Source organism: Zophobas morio, unplaced genomic scaffold (genome assembly GCF_036711695.1).
Source record: "Zophobas morio isolate AGI-343-1 ecotype UQ-CSIRO unplaced genomic scaffold, CSIRO_AGI_Zmor_V1 ptg000017l, whole genome shotgun sequence".
NCBI lineage: Eukaryota > Metazoa > Arthropoda > Insecta > Coleoptera > Tenebrionidae > Zophobas > Zophobas morio.
In genome coordinates this window covers 828,869-843,122 of record NW_026972122.1, presented here as the reverse complement: position 1 = coordinate 843,122, position 14,254 = coordinate 828,869, and the positions used below count along the sequence as shown (strand labels likewise).

The 14,254-nt window shown below is 28.6% G+C and overlaps 1 protein-coding gene across 4 annotated transcripts in view; it reads left to right on the top strand.

The window, feature by feature from the left end:
- Imp (IGF-II mRNA-binding protein) overlaps nt 1-14,254 on the top strand; it is a 123,834-nt gene that overhangs the window by 77,396 nt on the left and 32,184 nt on the right. The window contains exon 1 of one of the 4 annotated variants that reach the window (XM_064058055.1): nt 1,424-1,794. The exons of the other annotated variants lie outside the window; for them this stretch is intronic. Within the exon in view, the coding sequence (XP_063914125.1) occupies nt 1,784-1,794 (11 nt within the window). The 5' untranslated portion in view covers nt 1,424-1,783. Of the gene's footprint in view, nt 1-1,423; nt 1,795-14,254 lie in introns of those variants that run through there. 4 annotated transcript variants of the gene reach the window in all.

Genomic DNA, 14,254 nt, shown 5'->3' with positions numbered 1-14,254 from the left:
AATCTCTCAATTTTTAGAATTTTAGTTTTCCCCAATTTTTCGAATTTCAACTTTTTCGACTTTCATTTGTTTTCATTTTCGACTTCTGGGTGGTTCAATTTTTCGCCTCTTCAGTTTTTCAATTTGGAATATTTCAAGTTGTCATTTTAAACTTTCGGTTTTCAAATTTTACGTTTTTCAATTTTCCCATTTCGCAATTTTCAGTTTTTTTATATTTTAATTTTTCGTTCTTTCAATTTTACAGTTACTCCTGTCATTTTTTGTAGAAGTTTTGAATTTTTCGGTTTTTCACTTTTTCGTTTTTTCAATTTTTTAGTTTTTCTTTTAATTTTGTTTTGTTTTCAAGTTGAATTCTACAATTTTTCGCCGTCTGAGTTTTGAATAATTGAAAATTGAAGAATTTAAATTAAAAATTGCGAAAATAAAAATCCAGAAAGTCGGTGCCAGTTTGAGTTTTTTCAATTTTTCGACTTTTAATGTTTACAGATTTTACACTTTTGAAACTTTGAATTTTTAGTCTTCTATTTTTCGAATTCTAATTTTTCAATTTTTCGTCATTTTATCTTCTCGTTTATTCAAATTTTCGATTTTCTATTTTTAATCTTTTCATGTTTTACGTGGTAATTTCTTGTAGAAGCTCCACCTCCCCGATTCACGACGAATAAAAAAAAATCGTCACAATTGAGATGAGGGTGGGTGGGCGGGGTAAATATTTTTCAGATACATATTTTCAGTATTAATATTATTTCTGATCTGTTTTACTGAATAACTTTTTTATTATTTATTTTAGAATATTGGTTGATTTTTGATTTTTTGTGGAAAATCTTCAGTATGTTAAGCCACGGGGTTATATCTGAAACACTGTATATAGTAGTGTGCTCTAATTTTTGCCGTAGAAACGCTCATTTAACTTGTCTTCGGGCTGGTTGTATGTACACCTGAAATTTCTAAGGAATCGATTCAGTATTTCGAAGATCGTCTAATAATATCTCTAACAAACAGATAAGCGACATTCGTCAATATCCTGTACGTTACTATTATAATACTTCCGTGGCTATTTGTTAGTATTCTTATCTAGTAAACTAGTGAAGTATTTTCTATTGGTTATGTAGCAAACACCTTGTGTGTTATTTATTTATTAGGTTCATTTTGGAATTCTTCTTTTTTAACATTATATATGCAATTTCGGGCTGTGTATTTGTGCAATTTGTACAATACGCCTACATATATTTTCGGGAGGTGTTAGCGACATAGAGTGTGCCCATGTGCATTAAATCAGGGCAGGAACCTCCAATCGAATTTTTCCAGTAATTTTTTGCGTCTTCCAGTGCAAAAGGTTAGACAACACATATAACAATATCGCAAAACAGCGAATCGCACGATCCCGTTCCGAGTTGGTGCATCGCACACACTAGCTACACCATCAGAACAACACCACCACATGATTGTGATGACGTTTTCAAGTCAAATAAACACCAACAGTGCGTGTGTGACGTCCGCATTTTGCGACGAAAACTGACAACCACGTTACGAACTTACGTAGTCGAAAACGGAAGTGTGGACGACGGTTTTGCGCTTTTCCTGCGTCCGTTGCAGTAAATCATTTCGCTTTCGTTGACGGTTCGCGATTCCGCCAGTGCCCATGTTATCATCGTCCGTCGATCGGTCCGCTAATTCCGATGATCTCGGCGACGGCGACTTCCAAGGGCCCCCAAGTGCTTCCGATACCTGAAATTGCAGTCATCCGCAGTCGTTAGGCACACGCGATGCCGAATTCCTCAACATGACGAGAAGGTAACTTTTTGCCATAATTCCAGTCCCCGAAAACGGCAATTTCTCAATTTCGACGGTTCCAAAAAAGGTGTAATCACGCGGCGACCTCATTGAGGATTAAAAAACCGCACGATGCTTCGTCTCTTTCTCACAACGGTCCATTCAAAATCGAGTTTCATTGATGAAATTTCCGGCGGCACGAATTCATTAAAACTGGTATTATTTTTTTGCATGCTTGGATAAAATAACATCTTGTGGAAAAATAAAAGGTTCGGTCGCAGTGTTTGCACGGCGCTGTCACGTCTTTTGCTGTGTCTCTGTCGTTAATGTGATAAAGGATCTCAAATTAATGGTTCAACGACCTGCGAGTAATTATTGTTGTAATGTACGTGCGGCTGCATTGTATCGGGTATCGCATAAGATATGGTAATTTAAATGGCGGCGCCAGGCTCTTTAAATTTTAATGTTGCTTTAAATTTCTTTTTTTTTTGGGCGGCGGTCGTTTTATTGGCGCGGATTTTTCTACTTATCAATGGGGAAAGTTTTATACTTATTGCTATTTTCAACGAAACAATTAACTTTTTTTACTTTTTGCCCGCGTTTTTATTCCTCGAAATTAAATTCTGCTGAATTTTTTACCAACGGCTAGAAAAGTCGACGTTCTTTGATGTCTAATTTCCATGTGAAAACAATACATGATTTTTGACTTTAATTAAACAAATTAAGTACCCTACTTGAACAAGCACCAATGTTTTTGGTTTTACGATTTCTCAGTTTTTGATTTAGATTTTGTCAATTTTTTAATTTACAATTTTTCGATTTTACAGTTAGCTCGATTTGTTAATTTCTAGATCGTTTATTCAGTTTATGGATTTTCAGTATTTCGATTTTCAAATTTTCCATTTTTGTTTCTTCAGTTTTTCGAATTTACAGTTTTTGGCATTTTTTATTTTTCCCAGATTTTTGATTTGCAATTTTTCGACATTTCAATTTTGCACTTCTCAATATCTCAATTTTTAGATATTTTCATTTTTCCTTCTTTCAATTAATGGAGATTTCAATTTTTGCTTTTGAATTTTTCAAATTCTCCATTGTTTAATGTTTCATTTCTCCAGATTCTGATTTTTAATTTAATTCAAAAAGAACAAATTTATTAAAACTGAAATTTTCACGATTTTACAGTTTTGGATTTTTCAATTTGTGTTTTTAAATTTTTCGTAATTAATTTTGCGTTCACTTCATTTTTGTGTTTTAAAGAATTCTTTACTTTTCCGATTTTGCAATTTCTCGATTTTCCGATTTTTGTTAGAGTTTACAATTTTTCGATTTGCAATTTTTCAAATTTGTTTTAAGATTTCAAAGTTTTTTTCAATTTTTGGATTTTATAGTTACTTAGATTATTAACTTTTTCGATTTAGAATTATTCAGTTTTACATGTTTTTTGATTTTACAATTGTTCGCTTTCTAGTTCTCAATTTTTCGAATTTTTAGATTGTTGATCTTGGAAATTTTCGTTCCTTCAATTTTTCGATTATTCAATTAGTAGAGATTTTAATTTTCAAATTTTCATGTGTTCAGTTTTTTGGTTTGCAGTTTTTAAGATTTTTGCATTTTTAAATTTTGGGCAAAAAGAACAAGTTTATTCAAACTGGAATTGTAAAATATTATAAAGCAGGATTTTTTTCATGCGGCTCTCGTATTTTCGAAAAATGGAAACATTCAAAATAAAAAATTAAAAAATTGGAAATCTAACATCTGAAAAGTACGAAAAAATAAAATATCGGAAAATTGAGAGATCTAAAAATTACAATCTAAAAGGCGAAGCAACGAAACGCTGAAAAATCGAAAAATTCCAAAGTGCAAAATCTAAAAATTAAAAAATTCAAACTGGAAATTAAAAAAATTGCAAATCAGAAAATTGCGAAAACGAAAAATTAAAAATCGAAAAACTGAAAATTCGAAAAGTTGAAGAAATAAAATTTTAAATTTTGTCGTTTTTAGTTTTTCAATTTTTATATTTAAATTTTTTTAACTTTGAGGGTATGCATTAATTTCGACAATGACAACAAAAACATCGGTGTCATTCGAATGTTGTTACTGTCGCCACGCTTATTTACGTCGTGTTGATTGAAGATTTTCTAGTAGCACCCATTTTCAAATTTTTAAAAATTATAGTTTTTGGTTTTACGATTTTCAGTTTTCGATTTTTATTTTGCAATTTTTTATTTGTACAATGTTTCGATTTGCAAGGTTTTGAATTTTCAACTTTACGTTTTTGAAAATTTTGATTTAGCGACTTTTGATTTTGCCAATTTTTTAATTTACAATTTTTCGATTTTACAGTTACCTGGATTTGTTAATTTCTAGATCGTTTATTCCGTTTTTGGATTTTCCAGTTTCTTGATTTTTAGTATTTCGATTTTCAAATTTTCCATTTGTGAATTTTTGTTTCGTCAGTTTTTCGAATTTACAATTTTTGGCATTTTTTATTTTTTGATTTTGTAAATTTTCGGTCTCCCAGATTTTTGATTTGCAATTTTTCGATGTTTCAATTTTGCACTTCTCAATTTCTCAATTTTTAGATATTTTCATTTTTCCTTCTTTCCTTCTTTCAATTAATCAAGATTTCAATTTTTAATTTAGCTCTTGAAATTTTCAGGTTCTCAGTTGTTTAATGTTCCATTTTTCCAGATTCTAATTTTTAATTTAATTCGAAAAAACTGAAATTTTCACGATTTTACAGTTTTTGGATTTTTCAATTTTTGTTTTTAAATTTTTCGTAACTAATTATTTTTTTTTCACTTCGTTTTTGAGTTTTTAAAAATTTTGTAATCTTCCGACTTTGCAATTTCTCGATTTTCCCATTTTTGTTAGAGTTTACAATTTTTCGATTTGCAATTTTTCAAAGTTTCATTCATCTCTTGAATTTTTCAATTTTTGGATTTTATAGTTACTTAGATTTTTAACTTTTTCGATTTAGAATTATTCACTTTTACATGTTTTTTGATTTTACAATTTTCCACTTTCTAGTTTTCAATTTTTCGTTTCTTGGATGTTTCGATTTTTTAGGTTTCCGGTTTTTCAATTTTTCGTTCCTTCGATTTTTCGATTTTTCAATTTGTAGATATTTTAATTTTCAAATTTTCATGTCTTGAGTTTTTTGATTTGCAGTTTTTCTGATTTTTGCATTTTTAAATTTTGGACAAAAGAACAAGTTTATTCAAACTGGAATTCTAAAAAATTATGAAGCAGGATTTTTTCATGCGGCTGTCGTATTTTCGAAAAATGGAAACATCCAAAATAAAAAAATTGGAAAAGTCGAAAAAATAAAATATCGAAAAATTGACAAATCTAAAAATAATATTAGAAAGAACCAAAGATGAAGCAACGAAATATTGATTTAGCGACTTTTAATTTTCTCAATTTTTTAATTTACAATTTTTCGATTTTACAGTTCCCTCGATTTGTTAATTTCTAGATCGTTTACTCAGTTTTTGGATTTTCCAGTTACTTGATTTTTAGTGTTTGTATTTTCAAATTTTCCATTTGGGAATTTTTGTTTCTTCAGTTTTTGGAATTTGCAATTTTGGCATTTTTTATTTTTTGGTTTTGTAATTTTTCGGTCTCTCAGATTTTTGATTTGCAATTTTTCGATGTTTCAATTTTGCACTTCTCAATTTCTCAATTTTTAGATATTTTCATTTTTCCTTCTTTCCTTGTTTTCAATTAATCAAGATTTCAATTTTTAATTTAGCTTTTGAAATTTTCAGGTTCTCAGTTGTTTAATGTTTCATTTTTCCAGATTCTAATTTTTAATTTAATTCGAAAAGAACTGAAATTTTCACGATTTTACAGTTTTTGGATTTTTCAATTTTTGTTTTTAAATTTTTCGTAACTGATTAATTTTTTTCACTTCGTTTTTGAGTTTTAAAAATTTTTTAACCTTCCGATTTTGCAATTTCTCGATTTTCCGATTTTTGTTTGAGTTTACAATTTTTCGATTTGCAATTTTTCAAAGTTTCATTCAAATCTTGAATTTTTCAATTTTTGGATTTTATAGTTACTTAGATTTTTAACTTTTTCGATTTAGAATTATTCACTTTTACATGTTTTTTGATTTTACAATTTTCCACTTTCTAGTTTTCAATTTTTCGTTTCTTGGATGTTTCGATTATTTAGGTTTCCGGTTTTTCAATTTTTCGTTCCTTCGATTTTTCGATTTTTCAATTTGTAGATATTTTTTTTTCAAATTTTCACGTCTTGAGTTTTTTGATTTGCAGTTTTTCTGATTTTTGCATTTTTAAATTTATACGTTTATTCAAACTGGAATTCTAAAAAATTATAAAGCAGGATTTTTTCATGCGGCTGTCGTATTTTCGAAAAATGGAAACATCCAAAATAAAAAAATTAAAAAATTGGAAGTCTAACAATTGAAAAATCGAAAAAATAAAATATCGAAAAATTGACAAATCTAAAAATAAAAATAGAAAGAACCAAAGATAAAGCAAGTAAATATTGATTTAGCGACTTTTGATTTTGTCAATTTTTTAATTTACAATTTTTCGATTTTACTGTTAGCTCGATTTGTTAATTTCTAGATCGTTTATTCAGTTTTTGGATTTTCCAGTGACTTGATTTTTAGTGTTTGGATTTTCAAATTTTCCATTTGGGAATTTTTGTTTCTTTAGTTTTTCGAATTTACAATTTTGGCATTTTTTATTTTTTGATTTTGTAATTTTTCGGTCTCCCAGATTTTTGATTTGCAATTTTTCAATGTTTCAATTTTGCACTTCTCAATTTCTCAATTTTTAATTTAGCTTTTGAATTTTTCAAGTTTTCAATTGTTTAATGTTTCATTTCTCTAGTTTCTAATTTTTAATTTAATTCAAAAAGAAGAAAATTATTAAAACTGAAATTTTCACGATTTTACAGTTTTTGGATTTTTCAATTTTTGTTTTTAAATTTTTGGTAACTAATGAATTTTTATTGCTTTCACTGGAGTTATTTATATTGTGTTAACTGAGCATTTTTTAATAGCACACATTTTTGAATTTTTAAAAATTCTTTAATTTCGATTTACATATTAACTTTTGAATTTTTCAATTTTTGGATTTTATAGTTACGTAGACTTTTAGCTTTTTCGATTTAGAATTATTCAGTTTTACATGTTTTTTGATTTTACAATTTTTCACTTTCTAGTTTTCAATTTTTCGAATTTTTAGATTGTCGATTCAATTTTCATGTCTTCAGTTTTTTGATTTGCAGTTTTTCTGATTTTTGCATTTTTAAATTTTGGACAAAAAGAACAAGTTTATTCAAACTGGAATTTAAAAAAATTGTAAAGCAGGATTTTTTAATGCGGTTCTCGTATTTTCGAAAAATGGAAACATTCAAAATAAAAAATTATAAAATTGGAAATCTAACAACTGAAAAAACGAAAAAATTAAATATCGAAAAATTGAGAAATCTAATAATACTAATAGAAAGAACCAATCAAAAGGTGAAGCAACGAAATACTGAAAAATCCAAAAATCCAAAGTGCAAAATCTGAAAATTAAAAAATTCAAACTGGAAACTCAAAAAAAATGCAAATCAGAAAATTGCGAAAACGAAAAATTAAAAATCGAAAAACTGAAAATTCGAAAAATTGAAAAAGTAAAATTTTGTCGTTTTTGGTTTTACGATTTTTCAGTTTTCGAGTTTTATTTTGCAGTTTTTTAAGTGTACAATGCTTCGATTTGCAAGGTTTTGAATTTTCAATTTTACGTTTTTAAAAATTTTGATTTATCGACATTTGATTTTGCCAATTTTTTAATTTACAATTTTTCGATTTTACAGTTAGCTCGATTTGTTAATTTTTAGATCGTTTATTCAGTTTTTGGATTTTCCAGTTTCTCGATTTTTAGTATTTCGATTTTCAAATTTTCCACTTGTGAATTTTTGTTTTTCAGTTTTTCGAATTTACAATTTTTATTTCTTGATTTTGTAATTTTTTGTTTCCCAAATTTTTGATTTGCAAGTTTTTTTTTCAATTTTTGGATTTTGTAGTTACTTAGATTATTAACTTTTTAGATTTAGAATTATGCAGTTTTACGCATTTTTTGATTTTACATTTTTTCGCTTTCTAGTTTCCGGTTTTTAAATTTTTCGTTCCTTCGATTTTTCAATTTGTAGATATTTTAATTTTCTATTATTTGAATTAAGCGATAATTCAAATTTTCATGTCTTCAGTTTTTGATTTGCATTTTTCTGGTTTTCAATTTTTAGTCTTTTCAAATTTTAGTTTTTAAATAATTAAATTCTCGTTTTTGCATTTTAAAATTTTGGACAAAAAGAGCAAGATTATTCAAAATGCAATTTTAAAAAATTGTAAAACAGGATTGTTTTCATGCGGCTCTCGTATTTTCGAAAAATGGAAACATTCAAAATAAAAAATAAAAAAATTGGAAATCTTACAACTGCAAAAGGAAAAGATAAAACATCGAAAAATTGAGAAATCTAAAAATAATAATAGAAAGAACCAATCTAAAAGGTGAAGCAACGAACTACTGAAAAATCGAAAAATTCAGAAGTGCAAAATCTAAAAATTAAAAAATTCAAACTGGAAACTCAAAAAAAATTGCAAATCAGAAAATTACGAAAACGAAAAATTAAAAATCGAAAAACTGAAAATTCGAAAAATTGAAAAAGTAAAATTTTAAATTTTGTCGTTTTTAGTTTTTCAATTTTTATATTTAAATTTTTTTGACTTTGAGGGTATGCATTAATTTTGACAATGACAACAAAAACAATAAAAATGATACGAGTTTTTGGTTTTACGATTTTTCAGTTTTCGATTTTTATTTTGCAATTTTTTAATAAAAAAATCGAAACATTGATTTGCTAGGTTTTAGATTTTCAATTTTACGTTTTTCAAAATTTTGATTTATCGACATTTGATTTTGCCAATTTTTTAATTTACAATTTTTAGATTTTACAGTTAGCTCGATTTGTAAATTTCTAGATCGTTTTCCAGTTACTTGATTTTTAGTGTTTCGATTTTCAAATTTTCTTTTTGTTTTTTGATTTTGTAATTTTTCGGTCTCCCAGATTTTTGATTTGCAATTTTTCAAGTTCTCAATTATTTAGTCTTTGATTTCTCCAGACTCTAATTTTTAATTTAATTTCAATTTTTGTTTTTAAATTTTTCGTAACTAATTAATTTTTAATTGCTTTCCCTGGGTTTATTTATATTGTGTTAACTGAGCATTTTTTTAATAGCACCCATTTTTGAGTTTTTAAAAATTCTTTGGTTTTCCGATTTTGCTATTTCTCGATTTTCCGATTTTTGTTGGGGTTTACAATTTTTGGGTTTGCAATTTTTCAAATTTGTTTTAAGATTTTAAAGTTTCAATTTATTAACTCTTGAATTTTTCAATTTTTTGATTTTATAGTTATGTACTTAGATTTTTAAGTTTTTCGATTTTACAATTTTTCGCTTTCTAGTTTTCAATTTTTCGTTTCTTGGAAGTTTAGATTTTTTTAGTTTCCGGTTTTTCAAATTTTCGTTCATTCCTTTTTTCGATTTTTCAAACCGAAATTTTAAAAAATTGTAAAGCAGGATTTTTTCATGCTGCTCTTGTATTTTCGATGTCCTTCGAAAAATGGAAACATCCAAAATAAAAAATTAAAAATTGGAAATCTAACAACTGAAAAATGAAAAAATAAAATATGGAAAAATCGAGAAATCTAAAAATAATAATAGAAAGAACCAATCTAAAAGGTGTAAACTGGAAACTCAAAAAAATTGCAAATCAGAAAATTGCCAAAAATGAAAAATTAAAAATCGAAAAATTGAAAAAGTAAAATTTTATATTTGACATTTAAAAAAAATTGCAACACGAGAAATTGAAGAACCGAAAAATTCAAAAATGGAAAACTAGAAACTCAAACTTTTTGGTTTTTCACTTTTTTCGAGTTTTCCATTTTCATTTTATTTTCCATCTTCAGTTTTTCAATTCCTAATTTTCGGGTTTTACGATTAGGTAATTTAATTTTGAATATTTTAAATATTCACTTTCTCGATTTTTCCCTTTTTCACTTTTGCAATTTTTCAAATTTTCGAATTAAATTTCGAATAAAAATTTCTCGTCCCTTCAATTTTCCCATTTGGAACTTTTCAATTCTCGTTTTTCAATTTTTCGGTTTCCCATTTCTTCATTTTTGTATGTTTGTATTTAAAAATTATTCAGTTTTTCCATCTTGCAACGTTTGAAATGTTTCCGGTCTTTCAAATTTTGGAAATTTTGTTTCTTCAGTTTTTCGATTTTCCGCTTTTCAATTTTTCATTTTTGCAATTTTTGAGTTTTTGAAAATTGTAATTTTTCGGTTTTTCAATTTCTCTTTTCTTCCTTGTGTGTTTTCAGCTTGGAATGTTAAAATTTTCCAATTTTTTAATTTTGCAAATCCAATTTTTCGAGTTTTCAGTTGAAATTTTTAAAATTTTTCCGTATTTCAACGCTTGAAATGTTCGATTTTTCACTTCTTCATTTCTTCAATTTTCCGATTTCTCAATTTTTGGAAATTTTAGTTTTTCTCAATTCATCTATCTTCTACTTTTACAATCTTTAATTGTTTCATTTTCGACTTTTGGATGTTTCAGTTTGTCATTTTAAACGTTCGGTTTTTTTTAAATTTTACATTTTTCCGATTTTTCATTTTTCATTTTTCAATTTTTCATTCTTGTAATTTTTCATTTTCTAGTTTTTAACTTTTGAATGATTCAATTTTTCACTTTTTCGTTTCTTCAGTTTTTCTATTTGCAATTTTAGAATTATCCCTTATTTTGAGTTTTCTTTTTTTCAAATTTCAGATTTTTCGGTTTCTCGATTTTTAATGTTTCGATTTTTCAGCTTCTCGATTTTTCAATTTTCAAGATTTCTAGATATTTTAGTTTCTGTTTTCTTCCCATTTTTGTGTTTTCAATTCAAATTATTGAATTTTTCGGTTTTTCAACGCTTGATATGTCCGATTTTTCAACTCTTGAATTTTTCGATTTTTAATTTATTGAATTTGACACTGAAAAACGAAAAAAGTAAAGATCCGAAAGTTGAAAACTCAAAAAGTTTTACATATTAAACGACACCAATTTTGCGTACACTGCAAAGTACGAAGTATATACAGATAATATTGTTACGAGATAAACCCATACGCCGCCCCGGTTCGACGCCTATGGATTCCCGAGCTTTCTAGTACGTACGGCGTTGATGGGTGAGTCATCATCGGTGATTGCGGGCCCAGAAAACCTTCGAAGCGACGATATTTAATAATGATAAAATAATCATTGAAATTTGCGTTCCAGTGGCGCAGGGATTGGGGGGTGCTATTGACGCCGGTTCATCCGTGCACCGAAACGAATCGCGGAATTTTTATGACTTTGTTTAGTTGGGTCCTCAAGAAACCAAGTAGGCTACTTTTGTAAGTTTACATAATTTAGCAATTGTTTCTCCAAGAAAATTAAAGTCCGGGAACTTAAAACTATCAGTACTAAATGCCTGAAAAAAAAAATCGTCAAAATAAAATCATGCGGCACACGTTTTTATTCCAGTTGGGTGTTTTCAGAGCTGGATTGGTGTGGGATTTTTTTTAAATAGACACATAACTTAATAAGATTCGTATATTTTTTAAATACATGTTCCGGTGATATTTATAGGTCTCTGGCCGTTGATAACCGTACATTTCATTCTGCGAACTGATATTGTCACTGTTGTGCAGAATTATTTTTATTTTCAATGTCATTTGCCGACGTTTCACATAATTCGTCTATCCTGCTTCTGAAATTCGCGTTAGCCATAACATGTGCAAATGATAATAAATTGTGTGCTTGTATTTATGTTTCCAGTTGTCGTTGTTTTTGATTTATTGATTATGTTTACCTTTTTTATTTTTTCATCATCATCATCACACAGTATAATACTTTTACTTTGTTGATAGCTTTCTTTATTGATTCATTTGAATCATATTAAATACAGGGATTCAGGATTTAGACTTTATTCTGTTTATAAAACTTTCTGATCTTTCATTTCCTAAACGTCCGTAGTTTGTGGTATCATCATATAGGCTTTTAACTGATTAGTTCTTCCCCTAGTTCTTCCCCAGTGTTCCTGTTTCTTAGAGCCAACTGTATGACGATCTCTCACTTTATACGGTCAAAGGCTTCTCCATGTCAACCAAATTACATTCTCTTCCTGTTCTAATGAATGACCTTTTTTTCTGTGTTTGTTTGACTTTCGTTCCCATTTTCTTTAAATATATCATTTGTACTTCTTTTTGTAATTCTTCAAATTGCTCTCATCCTCTTCTTTTGTTAGTACACTTCCTCTTTTAGGGCTTGATGATTTTTTCTCTTCTTTGCATTATAGCAGACGTTCTCCTAAAACTGTGGCCTGTGTAACTTCAGATATTCAGCGATCTTTCTTTATTTCTTGTGATCACTTCCACTTTTATCCAAACGGGACCACACGCTTATAAAATTCCATAAACGTTAAATAACGTCACCTCATTAATTTATTTGTGGATCTGCTTCTCTAAAAACCCGTTCTTTCAGTTTTAATAACCGAAACCGTAACGTTTTGACGCACGTTGAATAAAGAACTATTACATTTCTTGTCTTTCTTTTTTGCGACCGATAGTACAATGAATAAACTTGCATAGATACGACGATTTATTTCCCTTTGAATTATTTATGCGTTTGTAGAAGTAAAAACTTAAATGAACTTTTTGCTTACTTTGCTCTAACAACAGAATTTCGTGTCTAACGATCCATTACTAGTTCCACCGTGTAAACTTCCGGTCAAAAAATGACTTTTGGTATGCTAACAACGACCTTGCTAATACGATTGAGCGAATACGAGCTATCCATACGTTTATGCATCTTCTCGTTTTGGTTATTCATGGTCATACTTCGCTAATTACGATGAACATTCACCAGAAGTTGAACTGTGAAAGTAGCTTAATTTTGGTGTGTTCAAATTTTGACTTCGTAAGCTACCGTCTCGAGAAATTAACTATTTTCGGGGTCAAGTGTTAAGAGTTCTGATTCATGTCGTAACGGAGTGTGAGGTTTTCTATTCGGCTTACTGTAGGCAAGTTTATGACTTATGCATGAGAAGACAAGTGTAAGAACTTGTGACAAACCACCGTACGTGCTCAATATTGGCAAAGGGTGACAACTGGACGCAGTTGCAACCCTTCGAGTAACTTTTTTTTTTTTAAATAGGTGTTATGAATGAATAATTTCGGCCAGTTGCGATTCGACAAGACAATGCACGCCGCAATCGTTACATAGGACTTTAGCTATCTGTAACGTAATGTTTGAGATTGAAACGTGATAATTAGTTTTGGCATCAGTAATAATTACGTTAAAAACGATTATTGATTAGCTCCCATTTACACTTTTTGGCGCGGTTTATTTTAAACCAGTTGATTTCTCAATGCAGCGCTGCACTCTAATACAACATATTGCACAAACATACACATTGTTAAACAGGAAGTGTAATCAGTATGTGTATTTTTGTCTCGGTTGTGTAGTGGGTTGGATAAAATATGCAGGAAGCGTATTTTTCAATGGAGAAATAGAGAAATGGTAGTATGGGTTTAAATGGATAAAAAGGAAACTGTGACGGTCGAAAATTTTGAACGTTGTCAGCGTATAAAAAGAGCGGTGATTAAATTCGTAAAAGCATGTTTCCTTGTCGTTTTTTTCGTAGAATTTTGCTTTGTGAGGCTAATTGTTGTAAATGTTTTAGTGTCATTAAAAAGTAATCAGGTTAGAATTTTGACGAACAATTTGGTAAAAAATGGTGTATAACGACGCTATAATGAAAACTAATAATGACTGTTAAAACTGCTTTTCGACAAGCTTTGTTAACCGAAGATCTGCGATAGCAGTGGGCTGTGTAAAGTTTTTGATTTGTGCTATTCGTTTTTTGATTGTATGTAAATATAGAGTTGATTGTCACCTGCGATTTTGTCTGATCAAAAGTTTTTGTACTTTTATTGTCTATTCAGATACTTGCTTACGTGTTTCATTTTGTTTCGTAAAGTTGATTAGAGCGGTATGCACCCATAATTCGCACGATTAATACGACCTTAAATCAATTATAACTGTTCAAGTTGAAACACTTGTAACATCTGATAATTTTACCTTATGTGCAGAAAAAATTGTTCGTATTTTAGGAATATCGTGTTGATGGTAAAACGCTGACCAAAATTTGGCTGATCCTCCGCACAAACAATAGAGTGACGTCATCTCCGCATTTTATAATAAGTAAATGTTTGAATTTTATAAAATAACCTCCACGTGTGGTTTATGAATCTGTGTTGAGTTTTTAGTTTTTACCCTAAGCATCTACATTTTTTCAGATTTAGGATTTATCAATTTTTCAGTCTTTGGATTTTTCGATTTTGAATTTTCAATTTTTCCATGCTTCATCTTGAGATT